Below are 21490 nucleotides of genomic sequence, written 5' to 3' on the forward strand. Positions count from 1 at the left end.
GGGAGTGGGGGGGTTGTCCGGTGCCTTGCTCAAGGGCACCACGACAGGGCAGGAGGTGAACTGGGACCTCTCTAAGTAGCAGTCCACACTCCATACTTTAAGTCTGTTCAGGGACTTAAACTTGAACTTGCGACCCTACAGCTCCCAGTCCAAGCCCCTACTGACTGAGCCACTGCCGGACACATTGCAATGTCATATCTTTAGCATTTTCATAAAAAATAAATGACGTGTTCAATAACACTTACACTGTCTCAGTAGCTTCAGGTCGAACCAGCATTCCTCATTTTGGTCCACACTGATGGGAAATACATGGATTTTAAATAAACTTCAAGCCTGCAAATGAATCCTGGAATAATGATAGAAGTGACTGAACTGCCAGTTTGAGCTTACTTGAGTTTCTCTAGACTGCAGCAAGCATCCCTCTGTATGTCAGTCAGCAACGTGACTCCTTTATCTGCCAGGTGATTAAACTTCAGGTCCAACTCCCTGAGGCCGCAGTGTTCAGACCTCAAAGCTGAGGCCATGGCGACACATCCATCTACTGTCACTTTACAAAATGACAGCCTATAGAAATCAAAACAACAATGACATATCAGCAGCAATTTTCCCTTGTTAACAAGACACAAACCCCATTTTATATGAATGTATAAGGTGTTCCCTTTAAAGCTTTTGACATGTAGCATCATGCATCACACAAGTTGACACTTGTAAGATGCAGAAGAAGAATAGGCAAAACTGTTGTATCCTTAACATGCCAAAAACATTTTTAGAAGTACATTTTTATTCAACACTAACATTACACACAATACTGTACATGTATTTTACTCAACTCATATTTGGGGATAGCTATCCTTAGGACTTTAGCGATACAGATACTGCTTATTGATACTGGCATTAATTGACACTCTAATCGATCATTTATGCAACAACAAAAAAATAACATGAAAACATGTGAAAAAAGATGCAATGAAAAATTACAACAATGAATTAAAAACAACATTTAAAGAACAAAGATTTTGAATTCATCATCTATTATTCAGGCCACAAACAAAACATAATCAATTCATCATCTAAAACGTTTTTAGAAAAATGTATATTGACGTTTTTTGAGCTCCTGCTTTAGTATAATCACACAAATTCTGTGTTTTATATTGAATAATTCTGTGTTCTTTATTTATTGATTGTTCAATACCTGACAAGGCCGGAGATGAAAAACTTGGGTCGCAGGTTCCTCAACAGTGCATTACAAGACATCTTTCAATATTTGTGTACCTCCACCATTAAATTGTCATATTCTGCACATTTCTTATACTATCTACATACATCTTATAAGAGTATAATACATATGTATAATATCAGTTAAAATAAGTGCTTCAACATAGTTAACATTAATGGAGGTATACACAAAGTTTTACATTCATTGCATAACTACACCGTTTGTGAATATGTCAATAAACCTTAGAAAATCTTGAAATATTGAAAGGGATGTGCAAAAAAGTCATTATATACAGTCTTTAATTAACTATTAGTAGAGAATAACGAGTAATGAACATACTTTATAGGGATTCTATTAATATCTAATAATAAAAATAATGAAATTCAATAACATGCTTTAACCACTAGGTGTCCCTTTATATCAGGTGTGCACGTTTATGGTGTAAATACAGACTATCTACCAATTGGATCAAATATAAAAGTCAGCCGAATTAGTGTTGATACTGCAAGGAGATGTATTGTGTGAAAAGAAATGTAAGATGTTGTTTAATTACTGATATATTTATGATCCACGTCACGTTTCCAGTGTTGGCGGCAGTTCCTCATGTTTGTCTAGAAGTCTTCTCATCAAGGCTCTATAAATAGAGAACTACGGCATATATGTAATATTTAATGCAGCCGAACCGTGTATTACAATGCCGTTATGTGATGACTTTCAAAGAGAAAAGCAAGAACACTCGGAATAAAGTGTTTTCGGTCTGTTCCGGTATTTGTTTATGACGATGTGATGTGAGATGTGAGACTGGAATTGCACAGGGGAAAATAACATTTCTATGCCACCATTTTAGATGCGGATTTTGTTAAACTAATACGTTTGCACTGTGGAGCAACACTATACATTGACGGGGAAGGGGGTAGCAATAAAGATAACACCATTAAACAGTTACACAACATAACAGAAATAATATCGATAGCAGCGTCCCTGGCAGGGCTTTTTGGAGTAGATCACATCATGACCTACTACAAAAACCTAGGGGTACGCAAAGATGATTTCAGTCTAGCAAGGGTAACAACAGCAGAGGTACTCATTAAACTGAGCGCCCTCCAACCTAACAAGGCCACTGGCCACGACAATATCCCCTCCAAATTCCTCAGAGACACAGCAACCGCCATCTCACCAGTCATAGCTCACATAATTAACCTCTCCATAAAACAGGGAAAAGTACCCAAAGACTTCAAAATTGCAAGAGTAACCCCCCTGCACAAAAAGGGCAGCAAATTGGACCCAGGCAACTACCGCCCTGTTTCTATACTTACCTCCATCTCGAAAGTCATGGAAAAAATAGTATATGAACAGGTCGAAAAGTACCTCGCGGAAAAGAAACTAATCTATGAATTTCAATCTGGCTTTAGAACATCCCACTCCACTGACACATGCCTTCTTTATTTGAGCGACCACATCAAACAAGAGGTGGACGAGGGCAAGTACTGCGGCATGGTGATGCTGGACCTACACAAGGCTTTCGACACTGTCAATCACCCCATTCTGATTGACAAGCTAAAAGCAATTGGTTTTGATAAACTATCGGTGAGCTGGATGCAATCCTACCTGGAGGGGAGAGAACAGATGGTGGAGGTAAACGGTACTCTGTCCCCCCCCCTCCCAGTGAGCTGTGGTGTTCCACAAGGAAGCATATTAGGTTATAGGTTAGCTTTAAAGTTTGGCTAACTTAACTAGCAAGCAAGACAGTTCTTTGCTACTGAACATACCTAAACAAACTGGACTACGCTGTAGTAAAGCCCTGTAAGTCTTTTATAATTAATTTAGCAGCTTATTAGCATTAGACACCTAGCTACTAAGTTAGCGTTGCATACGCTGTTTGGCTAGAAATACTCAAGAACTAAGCATTACGTCTTGATGAATACATTTCTAATAGAATTGAGACATTACACTACCTTAGTGTTTTCAAACCACATTGTAGTTTTGTGAGTGCAGAACAGAGCGCCATCACTCCTGAGTCGCGCAGCCGCAGGTCATTGTAGCTCAGGTCTAGTTTTGTCAGGCGGGAAGATTTGGAGCTGAGTGCTGAGGTCAACATCTTACAACCTTTCTCAGTGAGTCTGTTGTGACTGAGACTGAAAGACAAATGTATACATATTGTTTAATTGCTTAACATAATAATATGTTACCTAATATGTTCACAATTTAGTTGTTTCGATGTAAAATTAGTTGAAGTTGACTTTCTCAGACATTATTGGGCTTATTAACATACTTCCTTACTTCAACACCTCCAGGTTACAGTTTGTGCTCATCAGCCCAGTAGAGAGGATCTCCATTTCTGAGTCTTTTAAACTGGTGTAACTCAGTTCCAGCTCTCGTAAGGAGCATGGCTTGGATGCAAGCACAGCAACAAACTCCTTAAAGATGTTTGCAATCCCCTGATTTCTGTTCAGTCTTTTGGTACACAGGTGAAAAACATTACATTAATTTAACAAATAAATAAATAGATAATTCCACTTTGCCAATTTGACTTGTGATCTAAAACAATTTGACATAAAAGTAGAGTTTCGAATCAAAGACAACTTTTTTCTGGATTAGCTGTTTGAGCAGATCATGTATTCCTAAAATGGATATATCTTCATAGAACAAATACATAATTCTGCCAGATTACAGATGCTCATTCTTAATGATAATGTATCCTAAAACAGACCAAATGATCAGTTTAACTGAGTAAAAACTAACTTTGATATTATACAATATTGCTAGCAACACAGTGACATGTAGATAAGAACCATCCATTTAACTGTTAACATGATATCTAGATTAGAAAGATATTTTTAGACCCTGCAAGCTAATTGCATTGTCACATCTTTAGCATTTCAACAATAAATAAATAATACTCTACACTTTCTCAGTAGCTTCAGGTCAAATCAGCATTTATCAAGTGGTCCACACTGATGTCGAAATGTAGAGACAATAGGTGAAAAAGCAGCTTTGTCAATGCCATATATTTCCAAATCATGTCAGTAAATTAGTCAAGATTTACAATTATTACCTTATAGTCAATGAGATGGTGGGCAAAATTCAATTCATTTTATTCACAAACAGTTAAAATACAAAGACAATCATAGGACATCATTGAGATATGTGAAATGGGACACCCGATAAGCTAGAGGAAGTTTGAGAATAGGGGCCCAAACACTAGATATATAGGATCTTAGAAAATCACACTAAAGCCCGAAAGCCAGTCAAAACATTACAGGTAAAATACAAAAACAGAAATATGACATGAAAAATAAATGCATTTAAGAGTACGATCACTTGTTTTGAAGTCCCTAGCAAGAGCTATGTAGAGGTATTATAATTAAAACAGGGAAAGATATTACATTCAGTCAGCGTTAGTGCATGTAATATAGTGTATTATTGCTTTAAGCAATGTGGTAACCTTTGTAAGTTCCTCATGGAGACTATTTTGCAGATTTACATTTCTTATGAGAAACAAATATGTGTGTACCAACAGCAAATAAGACTTTGTGTTGAACATTAGAGGAATTTACAAAATCATTTATGTACAGTATAAAGAGAAGTGGTCCTAAAATAAATCCCTGGGGGACCCAATACTGAAAATGAAGCAGTAGGATGACTTGTGCTCTCAACAGCAGAAAGACTACACAGAGATGTTGTTTGGGAGACCCTGCACCTTAGACTTAGCCTATACACAATGCCACTTTAGAAACTGTCCAGAACCAACCATCCTCCTTTCTTGCTAAAGAGAATTCCTGTGTCCCCCTCTCCCGCAACTAAAAATGCCATTGAAATTAATTTTACTCTCCCCCTGAGCTGATAAACTCTTCACCCTTTCCAAGTGTTCGCTTGATATGTTCTCCTTCTTCTTGAAGACGTTTGGTTTGTCCAATGACCGTGTAACCCTGCCACCTTTATCAGGGCCTTCCAAATCATCTTTGTTCTGTTTCCTCCCAAATGCTTTGGGCTTTTCGGTGGCTTCCTCTACTGCAATGAAACAATAAAGTGATTACAATTACTTCACTTGCAACATTCTCTGCATCATTTTTCTTATTGTATTATTATTTTTGACATGTATATAGTTTACTTCGTCTGCATTACTTTCACATTGGTAATTAATGACGTATGTTGCATCGTTGGAGGAGCTTGGCACTTAAGATTTGCATTGCCCTATCTACACTGTAGCTATACTGTGAATATTATGAAGCCTTTGAAACTTGAAGTCAAAGCCTATTCAAGGCAGTATATTGAGCACAGCCATTTTAAACTGTATAGTTCATTTGATGTTGTTTTATCACAAAGCTGTTTCATTTAAAAGACTGGAAATGTTTTCACAATTCTCTTGATTACCACGCTAACCATTATAGTTTTTAAACTCATAATTATTTAGATAACTCACTTAGACATGATCATAATTTTATAGACAACTAATGAAACGTCTTTACTTACTGTCACATAGCTCTGGCTGGTTTTCCTTGAGGATTTTATAGAAGGCACATTTGGCTTTTACAGTAGTGAGGGCTTTGTAGAGACCCCTCATCTGCTCGTGGCTGGTTCGGCAAGTCTCAATGTTGGCATACATCTCACTTCGTATGACATTCCGCTGAAGCAACTCATCAGCAATTGGCATCACAAGGACGACATTCTGAATGAGCTTAGACCTGTTGTTGTCCACCCACTCAGCCTCTTTTAAAAGGATGACAAACACATTATATCACGTTAATTCATATTTGCATCACGGTTACCTGTTGCAAGCATGCAGCAGAAAAAAATGAGCATGCACATTGTTTGGCATTTTCTGATTACCAATGGAAATCAAGCTTTGCCCCTCAAGCTATTGATTTGAACTCACCTGTGTTCTTCCTCACAGAAGAACTAAAACTTCTTAAAATCCCAGATCTGACAAATGACAAAAACAACAGAGTTAACAAAGCTTATAATTGAAAGGTATAAGTTACTATGATTATCAATATGCAGATTTAAATGCAGTTTTTTAATACAGTTTTAGTGTCAATAGGCGCTTTCACACCGGAGTACTTTTCCCAGGAATAGTTCCGATAGTTCCTGGGATTTTGCGTTCACACCAAAAAGATCTGGAACTAACTAGAACTTTTTTTGCGAACCTTTTCACCCCTTTTTAGTCCCTGCTAGGGAGCAGGGACTTTCCTGGGGAGGAAAAGGTTCCAATTTCTGATTGGCTGGGCGAATTGCAAACCACGCCCCGTAAAACTCAGAAAAGTTTTTGTGAAGCCGCCATTTTATTTGCTCGCATTAGCATTATTAGCATTAGCATAGAGACTAACTTATGGCAACACAAAATAAAACATGGGAGCGGTGGAGTTGAAGCTGGGAGTCCCAGCAGCTTCTACTGAAGCCAGTCCCCAACTCCGGGGACTTCCGGCCGGGGACTTCGGGTGGCAGTATACGTCGTGAAGTTGTTTGCGGCCTGCCAGTAAACCCAAAGCAGAAAAAGAAGAAGTGACGTCAGCGGCTCCCTCAGGGACTTATTCCGGTGTGAACGCGATTTACTAGATAGTTACAGGAAATAAAAGTTCCGGGGAAAAGTTCCGGGAACTATTCCTGGGAAAAGTACTTGGTGTGAAAGGGCCTAATCTGAGTCTCACCTTTCCTTTGTCTTTTGTTGCTTCTTCTTGGTAGTGGAAACCTTGCTTCCCATGATTTTGTTTCACAGTTTCAACTCAGTGTATCTGTCATTTGGAAATCATTTGAATATCAATACATTTTCTTTGGGCAAATACCAAGCACAACAACATACTGTACATTTCTGTCCTCACAACACACACATTCACTTTTTAGTTATCAGATTCTAGTGGCTCATGCACAGTGACCCTGAGGCAGAATGCTTAGGCTCAGGTAATTCTGCTTGCAGCTTCTCGAGAACCGCTCATCCAAACATTTTCAAACTCAACGCAACACTTCCTATGATCCTTAGCCTTACACCTCAAGTGTGAGGTTGATCAGATTAGAAAGAAATATATGGTTCCACACACAGATATACAGACTGTAGTTTTACTGCCTTTAAAAGTAAAAGTACAAATGTTTAAATTTAACAGGATCTGTAAGAATTGAGTTCAACTTGTTAACAAGCACATGTTCTCGTTAACATTCTTTTTTTAAATTAGGTATGTCTGTATTTTCCTCTTCACCACTTTTGATCCTATCGATTTAACAAAAAAACAATATTAGATATTCACTTACCTGTTGTGGTCCTTTGGAAACCTGCTGCAGGGAATAAATCAGTTGTAACTCATGAAGATTTTTGGCAAGGCAATTTGTATCAGAAACATACACCAACTGTATGGGCGGACCTGTGTGTGTGTGTGCGTGTGTGCGTGTGTGTGTGTGTGTGTGTGTGTGTGTGTGTGTGTGTGTGTGTGTGTGTGTGTGTGTGTGTGTGTGTGTGTGTGTGTGTGTGTGTGTGTGTGTGTGTGTGTGTGTGTGTGTGTGTGTGTGTGTGTGGTGTGTGTGTGTGTGTGTGTGTGTGTGTGTGTGTGTGTGTGGTGTAAAGAGGGAGTGGAAAAGAAGAACTGAGAATTCTCAGGAACTCCAACATGTTGGGAATTGTTAAGTTAAGCTGATGAATCTTTCTCTGGAATAATAGTAAGTCCTTCCCCTGCATAATATTGTCACTTTACAATAACCAATAGACAGAGAGCATATAATGACATGTATTACCAATATTTGATAAATGTAACCACATATTAGCCATAAACATTTTTATCACGGGCACATTTGTAAATCAAACCTTGTAAATTGACCCTCCTTTTGACCAATCTGAGATGTACAATGATTATGAAGCAGCAACTTTTCAAGACTTTAAAAGGTCCAAACTGAAATGTTAAAGCCCACAAGATTAATATGACAAGTGTTTTCAAGAACATATAAGTATCATCAATTTGTACAGGAGGGAAATGGCTCAAGAAGCAGGTCACCATTCTGCCAACACTTCACTTTACATGAAACTTTAAAGAACGCATTTGCTCTCTCATCACCCTCCACCTCAGCATTTTTTATCTTGCTTCTCTGCGCCAAGTCCCCTCCCCCTTTTTTCCTGCCAATCTTTGCATAAGCCCTTTCTGCTCTTCTGTCAGCTTTAATTAGGCCAATGTGTGTGCCCTATGTGTGTATCAATGTGATTGTGGTTTTGTATTTTTAAGTGGTCATAGGAGGCCCATCACTTTGCTGTTTCTACCCAATTGGTCCTGCAGGTTGAAGGGACACACATACACACACACACACACACACACACACACACACACACACACACACACACACACACACAGACTATTGTTGATGCTAGGAGCAGCTGCCTACAATGGGATCTAATGACCCGCAATACAGTTGGACTCCCTCTCCTTCCTTCACAGCTTAATAGTAAACGGTGTCCGACCAACGGCAGAAGCACAACAGCAACAGACAGGGACGTGTACAGACATTTTGGGGGGCGAAAGGTATGCCAAAGCTTGGGCCTCCTCCAAGGAGGGAGTGGTCCAGTTTTAGATATTAGACAAATAGAAGTGGATGATTATGTCAGAACTCTGAGTAATATTATCCAAGTTTTGTCTACACAGGCTAGGAAAACTACAGAGATACCAAACGAGACACCAGAAGAGACTCCTGTTCGGCCAGGTGATTGGGTGAGGGTGAAAGTTCACAAAAGACAGTGGGCTGATCCCCGGTGGTCGGAACCGTGACAAGTTGTAACGAACTTCACACGCGCTCCGGTTTAAAGGTAAAGAAAAAGGAGCAAATTGACACCACCTCACACATTGTCACCCTTCACTGGCAACTTCCAGAAAATTATTGGAAGTTAGGACTGATTTGGCAGAGCTGGAACAAAACAATAAATAGAAATAAGATTAAGATAGAAACAGCTCAAAAGACGAATTGTCTTCAGATTTATATAGATTGTACACTAAAGTGAAAACTTACTTTTTGTTTTACACCTGAAAAGAGTCCACATTTGTGTTTCTATTTTTGTGTACGTTATTTTTGTACTCATTATTTAAATTCTATAACTGACACAACCATGGATAAAATAGAGATTATGTCAAGAACAAAGCCAAAGCAATTGTGGGGTCCCCTAGGGATAAGAGTCAGAATAGCATTGTTGATTAGGTTCATTACATTTGGCACCTTTCTGGTTGGATGGGGAGTACAATATCATGAAAGACATGGATCCATTAGTTCACTCATAGAAAATGCCCACATCACTAACAAAACTCCAGCTGTGTTTCAAGAGACTTTCACTTATCCCCAGAGCCAAAAGATCAGCTGAGCAACAAGAGGAGTTAGAAATACTCGTTCCCAAAGGTGAGGGGGTTATCATCAAGATGATTCACCCCCCCTATGCAGTTTTTGTATGAAATGATGAGATGAGTTTAAGTGATCGGGATATGTAAGTGATAGGGATTTACAAATTAGGGGAATCTCCAAATACACTGGATCCATATTTTAGTCTGTACCAGAAACACCCCCTGTTAAGACTATGGACAACCAACCGGTGACCTGAGCACAATTATTGAAAATGATTACAGTAGAAACAGGCTACTAACCCACGAGGACAGCTGTCTACGTACAAACTCTATGAACAAAATTCTCCAGCAGATTGTGGCGACATTGCACAGATGATATCCAGTCACAAGTTACTAATGTTCTAAATAACAGTGAGATTTAAATGATGGAGAAAATATGCGGACGTTCTTTTATAGTGTGTGAAATATGTGGTGCTTGCAATGCAGGACTTTTTATTGTAACTGAGTATTCCTATACTCTGGTACTTTACTCAAGTACAAGATCTGAACTTCTCCCACCTCTGACAATAAATCCTGAGTGGTTACTAAAATCTCTGAAGGTTATTTTCATTTTACAAATCCTGCACTCAGCTTTGCTTTCTCCAATATCATTGAAATGCAGCCAGATGCTGCTTCTTTTTTCGGTTTTCGCTAATTTCTTGACTTGTTCCGACGCGCTTGTATTTCAATCCGGCTCCCCGTCTCCCTGTGGCTCTGTGTAGCTGGCCTGTACCACTACACCTGCTGTCTTTGGAGCGTCTGCCCCCCACCCTTCTTTCACATAATGGTATGATCCTAGTGTGTCCTTGTATATTATTGGCCGCATGGTGGCTCAGCTAAATAAAGCCCCGCCCCTGCCTGGATGGATTCTCAGCAAGAGTAGGTGCGGCTGAAGATTCTGCTCTCCCCGACGGGAGTCTGCTCTTCGAGATGCATCTCGCGATCGGCGTGTTGGAGACCTCTGAATTAAATGATCAAGTCACCTCAAGTCAGAAGGCTCAAGTCCAAGTCAAGTCCCGAGTCATTGTTGTTCAAGTCCAAGTCGAGTCGCAAGTGTTTTGTGATTTTGTGGAGTCCAAAGTCATCAAATTGGTGACTCGAGTCTGACTCGTGTCCAAGTCATGTGACTCGAGTCCACACCTCTGGTAATTTGACTGTGTCAAAGTCGCAACATTTCAGGATAAAGCCAGGAAGTGCTCTACCACATCCTTGAAGTTAAAGGTGGTGTGAGAAGTGGTTCATCTGGAAATTGCAAATAAGGACTCGGGTCTATCGTCTATGCTAAGCCTATATGCTGGTGATGAAGCTAATGTGTTGGTGTTCATGAATGTTACATGTCAAAGGGTTTAAAGACACAAATTAATCATATAAGAAAGTAAAGAAGTAGTTATAAGTTCATAATAAGAAAGAAGATATTATTTATAAGTTCAAATTAAAAAAGAAGGACATTTTCACATTTTATGAAAGATATTAAACTTTAAAAGGACAATTTACTTGAGTTTTAAAGGGTCATTCCACTGATGACAAAAACATTTTCCTTTTGTAAAGTACAAGTGATGTAATGCATTTCTAAGCATATTTCACTGCATTTAAGGGTTATTAATACCAAGCTAAATCTAATTCTTGTTATTTTGTTGTAAAGCTGAGGTCAAGTTAAACTTGTTAAGGAGTGCATACATTTGATAACCTCACTGATTACCACATGTATGCCTACAAGTTGAAAAGTGTACAACGTCACTACAGAATCATCTATGAGAAATGGAGGTACCATGTGAGAATAGGCAAATAAATACTGAATGATGACACCTCCAAGGATGAATTGAGAGAGCTTATTGCAAATATAAAAAGCACTTGCTCAAATGTAAAAGCCGTGTATGACTATGAAGAGTTACGTCTTATACATACTCCTGAAAAAACCTGCGATGCAGAGTTGATACATGCATATCACTTTCAGGATTCATTATTCGAAAGGCAGAGAGACAGCTTGAAGAGAATACAGCAGACTTAAAGGAAGAATCTTGGCCCGATGTTGGATCTGTTCTAAACTCAACTGACTCTTCATTATCTCCACTGTCTTGTCGATCGAAATGTAGCTCCGCTCATTCTAGTCTTCTCTCAGTCAAAAGATTTGAAGCTGCAGCTGAAGCTGCTGCATCTCAGGAAGTCCTAGCAGTTTTAGGTGAACAAGAAAAGGAAGCAACAGAACTTCAAAGGCTGGAGACTGAAGATAAAAAAACAGATACAGGCACAATTTGAGTTTGAAAAGCAAGCCAGCCAACAGGCAATGCAAGAAAAGTGCAGAAAGCTTGAACGCCTAGAAGAGGTTAAAAAGATGAAAGCCGCAAGAGCTCGAGTCAAGGTGTACAATCGAATAGAAGAAAATTGTGAAGCAATCGACTCACTATATGATGTTGAACCAGCTAGAGAAACCCAAGCTCTGTACTCCACAACTCCACCATTCGTTTATCAGTCTCAGCCAGTAACAGCACAAGTCATCAATGCTTCAAGTCCTCCGTTCATACCTCAACCTCTACAACCTACAAGTCAAGCTTATAGTCTCCACAGTCCACAGCAAGTACCACAAGCTCTACCAACCTCAATGCCCTTAGCTCAGATGCAGAATAGTGCTGACTTGGTTCAAATACTAGCAGAAGCAATAAGTGCAAATCACCTTCCAACACCAGAGCCTGCATTATTCACAGGAGATCCTTTGAAATTCAAAGACTGGCAACTATCCTTTGAAACTTTAATAGACAGGAAAAACATTCCAAAAAATGAAAAACTGTATTACCTAAGAAAGTACATAGGAGGTGCTGCAAAGAAAGCAGTAGAAGGATTCTTCCTGTTAGGCACCGAAGCAGCATATGACTCTGCCTGGCAGCTGTTAGAAAAACGTTTCGGAGACCCATTTATTATTGGGAAGTCCTTCAGAGACAAGCTACATGGATGGCCAAAGATAAGCTCTAAAGATGGCTGGGAACTAAGATAATTTGCAGACTTCCTTAAGAGCTATGAGGCTGCAATGCCCCACATTAAGACATTAGAAGTACTGAATGACTGCAACGAGAGTCAACACATATTGATGAAACTGCCAGATTGGTTGGTATCCGGCTGGAACCGAAAAGCAATGGAGGCCAGACATGCAAACGGTGGTTACCCACCATTCAATGTGTTTGTAGATTTCATATCAAAGGAAGCAGATCTTGCATGTGATCCCATATCCTCGTGTGAACACTCCGATAATGCCTCTCCACGTTACATTTCTTTGGCAGAGCGACGCTTGCTTTACAAATAAGGCAAATAACCTTTGAATGTGACATCACAAACAAATATTCTTCCTACCATTCTGTGTGGAAGTGGTATGTCTTTAGCTTTTTGCTCGGTCCCGCACTCATTTTGTTGTTTGTCTCTTGTTTGTCTCTTTAACTTAATTTGAGTTTTCCCGGCACTTGACTGATTTTGTATCGCTTTGCATTCTGGGTTAAAAGACTGGAAAGCGATAGGTCGCTTTTTCTGTCAATCAAGTAAACTCCTGAATTAAGTGGCAGGGAGGCCAAGGGAGGAGGGATCAAAACCTGTTTTGTCTATTTTAACGGAGCTGGATTTATTTTTTATGAATGACTCGCGATCTACCAGCATTGTCGACGTACTGGGCACCTCTGCTTTAAATGATGAAATCATGTGAAGAAGTGAACAAACTGAAATTCTAAAATGGAGTGAATCCATTTCAATTTACTTTACACTATTCCAAGATAGTTTATTTTATTCTTTATTATTTTATACTATTCTGTTATAATACATTTCGTGTTTTATAAATCGTGTGCTAATCTCAAATGGTATGTTTCTTTTACACTTTGTAAAAACAAGTGCCTTAAGGCGAGACACGGCAGGCAAAAACATAGTTTTTCATGTACCGGTCAATTTTGAGATTTTGTGCTATTTTGATTCCATAGTGTAAGGATTTGCAGTACTCCCTCCTTCTGCTTCCCTTTTTGTTTGTTGTCTGTTGTTGTCAGTCTGTCTGTGTTTGTCTCCCGGGCTGGGCGTGGCTGACCTACTTCTGATTCCCGCCAATTCTTCTCCGCAGCTGCTTCTCATTCATCCTGATCATCTACTCATCCACACCTGTTTATTAACCCGGTCTCCTCATCCAGTCTTCACCAGTTCGTCGTCAAGATTACACTGGTAAAACGTATTTGCTTTCTAGCTTAGCCTGACACAACTCCGGAATAAGTTTTTGTCTTACCTGTTTGTCTCTCTGTCCAGAATCTATCATCACCTCCTCCGCTTGCCACGTCCAGCCACTTCCTCGTCGGATTCATCCGCTCTCCACGCTACCTGATCCAGCCTGCTCGCTCCCCTCGGCTCTGAAACCCCTGCTCGCCACACTCCAGTCTGGTAGGACAAACACAACTCCTACTCCAACCAACTCACTCTCTGGAGCGTAAGGACTCAGGCTCAAGCCACATTTCGTCTGCCTGGCGATATCCCCAGCTCACTCCGGAGCCTCGGCTGAGGATCTCCATTCCCTCGCTGATTTATTCCCTTTCCTGGAATATATCAACACAGTTAGTTTCCCCTGTCACCATTGGAAATAAAACCTTTTGCTGTAAACTCCTGTTTTCTGTCCGTGTTTGTATTGTGGGTTCAGTTCTGAAAAGCAATTACGGAGCTTAACAGAACTAACTGGTCCCACTCCTCCCCTCTGGGTGCGCGGGGTTTTTCTTCGTGGACAAGAAGGATAAATCACTACGTCCCTGTATTGACTTCTGTAGATTGAATAACATCACTGTGAAGAACAGTTACCCACTTCCCCTGATTAACTCTGCTTTTGAGCCTCTCCAAGGTGCCACCATCTTCTCAAAGCTGGATCTCAGAAACGCTTACCACTTGGTTCGGATCCGCCAAGGTGATGAGTGGAAGACCGCCTTTAACACTCCCCTTGGCCACTTTGAGTACCTCGTCATGCCCTTCGGACTCTCAAATGCCCCAGCAGTTTTTCAGTCCCTGGTGAATGATGTTTTGCGGGATTTCCTCAACCGGTTTGTTTTTGTTTACATCGACGATATCTTGATCTTTTCCAAGAGCCTGGAGGAACACCAGAATCACGTCAGCCAGGTTCTACAGAGACTGCTAGAGAACAAGCTGTACGTCAAGGCTGAGAAGTCTGAGTTTAACCAGGAACGTGTCAGCTTCCTTGGATTTATCATCAGACAAGGCAGGCTGGAGGCGGATCCTGGAAAGATTCTTGCTGTCTCCGAGTGGCCAGTCCCCATGACGCGGAAGGAATTACAGAGGTTTCCTGGGTTTCTCAATTTTTATCGCCGGTTCATTAAAGACTTCAGCAGGATCACAGCTCCACTCTCCAGTCTCACTTCCATCAAGGTCAAGTTCTCCTGGACCTCTGAGGCTAACTGAGGCCTTTCTCAGACTCAAGTCTCTGTTCACTTCTGCCCCCATCCTCATCCAGCCGGACTCCAGCAGACAATTTGTTGTTGAGGTTGACGCATCTGACATCGGAGTCGGCGCTGTCCTGTCTCAGACAGCAGGGCCAAACAACAAGCTTCACCCGTGTGCTTTTTTCTCTCGCCGTCTCTCCCCTGCGGAGAGAAACTATGATGTGGGCAACAAGGAACTGCTGGCAGTGAAGATGGCTTTGGAGGAGTGGAGACACTGGCTCGAGGGCAGCGAGCAGCCATTTCTGGTTTGGAAGGACCATAAAAATTTGGAATACATCCAGTCAGCCAAGCGGCTGAACTCCAGACAAGCTAGGTGGGCTCTCTTCTTCGGCCGCTTCAACTTCTCCCTCACCTATCGCCCTGGTTCCAAGAATACCAAGCCCGATGCTCTGTCCAGATCGTTCTCGTCTGTGAGTCCAGTAACCTCTGCTGACTCAATACTCCCCCTGAGTTGTGTTGTGGGAGCCATCACCTGGGAGATTAGTAATTCCATTCAAGAGGCCCTTTTGGAACAACCCGACCCAGGAAGAGGTCCGCCTAACCGTCAGTTTGTTCCCGACTCTGTTCGTTCCCAAGTCCTGCAGTGGGTCCACAGTTCCCGTTTCTCTAATCATCCCGGTGCCAATCGAACACTTTCTCTCCTCCGAAGACACTTCTGGTGGCCTACAGTCAACAGAGACACAAGGGAGTTTGTGTCAGCTTGCACAACCTGTGCTAGGAACAAGGCCTCCCATCAGAAACCCGCTGGGCTGCTCCAACCCCTTCCAATCCCTAGTCGACCCTGGTCACATATAGCCCTGGACTTTGTCACCGGTCTGCCTCCCTCTCAGGGGAACACAACCATTCTGACAGTCGTCGATCGCTTCTCTAAGTGCGCACACTTTGTTACTCTACCCAAGCTCCCTTCAGCCCTGGAGACCTCCAAGCATCTAACCCAGCATGTTTTCCGTCTACACGGTATCCCAGCTGACATTGTCTCCGACCGTGGTCCACAATTCACATCTCAGGTTTGGAAGGCTTTTTGTCAATCTCTTGGAGCTTCAATTAGTCTAACATCTGGCTTTCATCCCCAGTCCAACGGCCAAACTGAGAGGGCAAATCAGGACCTGGAATCTGCTCTCCGCTGTGTGGCCAACAGTAATCAGAGGACCTGGAGCTCCCATCTACCGTGGGTGGAATACTCTCATAATTCCCTCACCTCATCTGCCACGGGACTCTCACCCTTTGAAGCCTCTCTGGGATACCAGCCACCCCTGTTCCCCGAAGAGGAGAGTGAGTTGGCTGTTCCTTCTGTTCAGCAACATGTCCAACGTTGCCGCAAGATCTGGAAGGACACCCGCTTGGCTCTCCTCCAAGCTTCCGCCAGGAGTCAACAGTCGGCCAATCGCCATTGACAGGTTGCTCCCCCTTACGCCCTTGGCCAATCGGTGTGGTTGTCCGCCAAGAACATCCCCCTCCTCACCGAGTCCAAGAAACTGTCCCCTCGGTTTATTGGTCCCTTCCCCATTGTGCGACTCATCAATCCCTCTGCTGTCCGTTTAAGGCTCCCCAGAAATATGAAAATCCATCCCACTTTCCATGTCTCTCAAATCAAGCCAGCTCTCATCAGCGACCTGTGCCCTCCGGCCGTTCCCCCTCCTCCCCCCCGTGTCATCGATAACCATCCAGCCTACTCCGTGCGGCGTCTCCTGGATGTTAGACGATGGGGTAGGGGTCTACAATACTTAGTGGACTGGGAGGGCTACAACTTGGAGGAACGTTGTTGGGTTCCTCGTTCTCGAATCATGGACCCAGTCATGGTCAGGGAATTCCACAGGGCCCATCCTGACAGGCCTGTTGGTCGCCAGTAGGCTCCCGTTGAGGGGGGGGTACTGTAAGGATTTGCAGTACTCCCTCCTTCTGCTTCCCTTTTTGTTTGTTGTCTGTTGTTGTCAGTCTGTCTGTGTTTGTCTCCCGGGCTGGGCGTGGCTGACCTACTTCTGATTCCCGCCAATTCATCTCCGCAGCTGCTTCTCATTCATCCTGATCATCTACTCATCCACACCTGTTTATTAACCCGGTCTCCTCATCCAGTCTTCACCAGTTCGTCGTCAAGATTACACTGGTAAAACGTATTTGCTTTCTAGCTTAGCCTGACACAACTCCGGAATAAGTTTTTATCTTACCTGTTTGTCTCTCTGTCCAGAATCTATCATCACCTCCTCCGCTTGCCACGTCCAGCCACTTCCTCGTCGGATTCATCCGCTCTCCACGCTACCTGATCCAGCCTGCTCGCTCCCCTCGGCTCTGAAACCCCTGCTCGCCACACTCCAGTCTGGTAGGACAAACACAACTCCTACTCCAACCAACTCACTCTCGGGAGCGTAAGGACTCAGGCTCAAGCCACCTTTCGTCTGCCTGGCGATATCCCCAGCTCACTCCGGAGCCTCGGCTGAGGATCTCCATTCCCTCGCTGATTTATTCCCTTTCCTGGAATATATCAACACAGTTAGTTTCCCCTGTCACCATTGGAAATAAAACCTTTTGCTGCAAACTCGTTTTCTGTCCGTGTTTGTATTGTGGGTTCAGTTCTGAAAAGCAATTACGGAGCTTAACACATAGCATGTTTTATTTCAGGCTTTTGGAAGGAAAACGTACAAAATACACATTTAAGTGTTTATTTTACTATAGTTTGTCTATTTGCGTCTGTAGATATCTCCTAAATTCACCAAAAGTTAGCATTCTAGCGTAACATAAAGTACAGTGACTGCTGTCTGCACCATGCCATCAGAGATATCGTTGGAATTCTCCGTTTCTCCAGCACAATCTCATCGGATCCAAATATGGTCATTTCCTTTGAATCAGCAACCAATTGTGAAAGTACAAAGGGGCCTTAACACTGAGCGTGGTATGAGAACGGTTTCTGTGAAAGGAGGGAGAAAGAAATGTTCTAATTAGGGCCGGGACTCGATTAAAAAAATTAATCTAATTAATTAGAGGCTTTGTAATTAATTAATCGAAATTAATCGCATTTTTAATCACATATAAATATTTGACCTAAGAACAGTGAGAAGCAATTTTTTTCACATGGATTTTAGTATACCATTAGGCACATTCACACCGCAGTACTTTTCCCACAAGGGTTCATGAGAACTCTTTGAATTTGGGGGTGGATTAGGCAAATGAAGCCGCTGACGTCACTTCTTCTTCTTCTGCTTTGGGTTTACTGGCAGGCCGCAAACCACTTCACGGCGTATACTGCCGCCCAAAGTCCCCGGAGTTGGGGACTGGCTTCAGTAGAAGCTGCTGGGAGTCCCAGCAGCCTTCCGAGTAAATCGCCAGAACGCCGACACCTCCTCATCTCCACCGCTCCCATGTTTTATTTTGTGTTGCCATAAATTAGTCTCTCTGCGTTTCTGCGCTGGGCTAATGCTAATAATGCTAATGCGAGGATAATAAAATTCACAAAACTTTTTGGGAGTTTTACGGGGCGTGGTTTGCAATCCGCCCAGCCAATCAGAAATATAGCTCTTTTCTCACAAGAGAGCCGTACGAAAGTCCCTGCTCTCTAGCAGCTCTCTGCTCTCTAGCAGGGACTTTCGTGGGGGTAAAAAGGTTCTCATGAACTAATTTTAGTACCGGCTCTTTTTGGTGTGAACGCGATAAAAGAGGCTAACGTTCACGCTAGCTTCCACGCTAGCTGCTATATGTTTTGCATTGAGGTGATACTTGAGGCTTGATGTGCTGCGATGATATGCGAATTCCTTTTTGCATAATTTGCACACAACCGTGCTCTTATCGACGCTTCCATCCGTCCGTTTTTTAAAACAACATTTCCCACTGTTGTTCACTGTGGTTTGTTGTTGTCTGAAGTCATGAACTTAGTTGGTGCTCCAGTATAATCGGTACGCCTGAAACTCATCCAGTGAGAAAAGTTCCGCGGTGCAAAAATAAGTGCGATTAAAATGCGTTCATTTTTTTAACACGTTAATTTTTGTGTAATTAATTAATCTTAATTAACGCGTTAAAGTCCCGGCCCTAGTTCTAATACCAAGCCATTGCTGCTATTTTGAAGAATTATATTGAATGTTAACACTATAAGTTATGCACAAGGGAAAACTTTTATGTTTGAACACAGTCAAAGTATTTTTTGTATTTTTGTAAAGTTGAGGTTATTGAACCATTCCATTTTGATTGTATGTTTTTGATATGAGTTATGTACTATGCAAAGTTCAGATGAAGAACTCATTGATTTCAGTATTATTTACACACCTTTTTAGGTGTGTAAGGAGGGACTGTTAGAAATTAAAATCAATGTTTTATGGCATAATTTTGTTAAAACATACCGTCAGTTTAAATGCTATTTTATTCTGAAAAAAAAACGGAAGTTCTCGCACAATCTTAATACCAAGCTTTTATTCTGAAAATCCTTCAAGACGACATCCGGGACTACCGGCCATTAGTATCATTAAAGTGGCTATTGACGCCGTTAACATGTATTACATATAAAGTTATGAAATAGATAAGGAGGAGAAAAGGCATGTGGAAGTAAGCAATTAATGTAAAATGTCGAAATCCTCTGTTTAACGCAATATCGGACACAGAAGACCGAGGGGGAAGTCCCTTACGTCACCGCAGCCCCCAGAGAGGAGGAGCGAACAGCCAGCAAGCGGGAAAGACGAAGGTGTGGAGAGACTCTTCTGCTCGGCCGGTACTCTCTGTATAACTGCGCCCCCTGCTGTCTACACAGCATATAGATATACTAGCAGTGATGACGTGCATAGTAAGCATCGCAGCAGCAATGGCCGTGAATACCGCTTCTCTCCCACCGATTGACACAGAAACGGACTTTGGCTCGGACCTCGCTGGATGAAATGGATGCAAAGGTTTGAAAACTACCAGTGACGTGCGGTGAGGTTCATGGCTGGTGAGGCACTGACTCTTTCAGAGTCAGATTTACAAATATTATATTCTGACCTTAATCGAAATATTCTGTTATTTTCAAAGCTTTTTTGGTCTGATGTTTCGATTCATTTTAAACAGACCGTTCAACAAAAGGATACCCACAATCTAAATATTGGATTGTTCTTTCTTAGTAAGATCCCATTTTCATTACCAATGTGGTCTTACCTTGACTTGAAGATGAAGTCCATGCTATCCTTCTGGACAACAATCTCCATTACTTTTTTGTAAAAGTCCTCCTTATCTTCCTCTAGTTTCAAAAGTCTAGTTTGTTGTTCGCGTCTATAGAGAGGCGAAGTCACGCCCATCTACTTCCGGTCCATGGGACCCCGGAAGCGAAAAATTATACATTGAATTCAATGGAGAGAGAAAACGTATCTTTTGATCCCGTTTGAATTGTGCCACGAACTACACATATGATGTTTGTCAATCTTAAACAATCATTTCCATGTCAAAAAAGTCACATTTTGTCGTAAAACTGTTGAAATATAAGACTGTGAAAAATACGCAACGAGAAAGACTACAAATCCCAAATCCCATTCTGGGTCGCGTAAGTGATGTCACAGGCGATAATGCTCCAAGTGGTTGGTTCACTTTTACAAGATGCCTGTGTGCTTTGTACCAGGTTGTAATCACAAAAGTGATCATACCACTTGCTCGTTCTATCGCTTCCCGTCTGATGAAAGGACCAGGAGTCGCTGGATCAGACATATCAGGTAATATCATAGTTAATATACATGTTGTGCATGGAACATAGTCAAGTTAGCTACCTAGCTAGTAGCGACAAGTAGCGAGCACGTTAGTTAGCATTACATTACTTAGCCTTGTCATTTGTAGTAGCCTTACCATGAAGTTATTATTTTATTACATGAAGTAAACCAAAATGTTAAACAGTAACCAAACATGATGGTAAGTATTTCGTGAAACTTTTGAAGAGTAGCCTACTGCGCCCTCCACCGGGTGCTAAGCAAGCAGTTCAGGGAGAGTCGAAGGCAGGCAGGGAGCTTTGCATGACATTCTTCTGGACGTGTTTCATTGTGATGATAGTGAGGGTGAGTCAATCTGTTTGTTGGAAAGACAGTCGTTGTGTGCTTATTGAGAGAAAGAGAAAATTGTTAGAAGAGATAATTATTCAAAGTGTTGTTACTTTAAAGTGTTGTTACTGACCTTTTTCTCTTTTATTTTCTTTACCTCACCTGTAACTGCTGAGACGTTGAGGAACATGCACACTGACCTGCTCTGGCAACCTGATTTCCACTGTACGTAATAGTATTTGGTTATGGTATATTATTTATATACATCAAAGGCACAATGCACCCCCCAGAGACACACATGTATTGAGTGTGATATTTTGCATAGGTCAAGTGAAATCATCTTTACATACTAGAAAACTGTAGGAGCGGCAACTTGTTTTGAAATATAATTTTTAATATCCGATAATAAAGTTGATCTGTTTTCTTTATTCTTCTCTCTTCCCAGCTCCATCCATCACCATTCTCTGTTCCTGCAGGTCCTGCTTGCTAATCAATGCTCAT

The 21490-nt window shown here is 41.7% G+C and overlaps 1 protein-coding gene across 6 annotated transcripts in view; it reads right to left on the minus strand.

Annotated features, from left to right (window-relative positions):
• LOC117537001 (ribonuclease inhibitor-like) overlaps nt 1–20174 on the minus strand; it is a 20529-nt gene extending 355 nt beyond the window's left edge. Inside the window, exons 1-6 of one of the 6 annotated variants that reach the window (XM_034202152.1) lie at nt 20124–20142; nt 7460–7483; nt 6865–6948; nt 6093–6139; nt 5690–5926; nt 4286–5227 (exon numbers count right to left, since the gene is read on the minus strand). In XM_034202152.1, coding sequence (XP_034058043.1) covers nt 4983–5227; nt 5690–5926; nt 6093–6139; nt 6865–6917 — 582 coding nt within the window. In that variant the 5' untranslated portion in view covers nt 6918–6948; nt 7460–7483; nt 20124–20142 and the 3' untranslated portion in view covers nt 4286–4982. Of the gene's footprint in view, nt 296–390; nt 565–3171; nt 3352–3496; nt 5228–5689; nt 5927–6092; nt 6140–6864; nt 7599–13801; nt 14830–20123 lie in introns of those variants that run through there. The other 5 variants (XM_034202153.1, XM_034202151.1, XM_034202156.1 and 2 more) reach the window with 5 other exon arrangements.
• Between the last annotated feature and the right edge of the window lie 1316 nt (nt 20175–21490).

Source organism: Gymnodraco acuticeps, unplaced genomic scaffold (assembly GCF_902827175.1).
Source record: "Gymnodraco acuticeps unplaced genomic scaffold, fGymAcu1.1, whole genome shotgun sequence".
NCBI lineage: Eukaryota > Metazoa > Chordata > Actinopteri > Perciformes > Bathydraconidae > Gymnodraco > Gymnodraco acuticeps.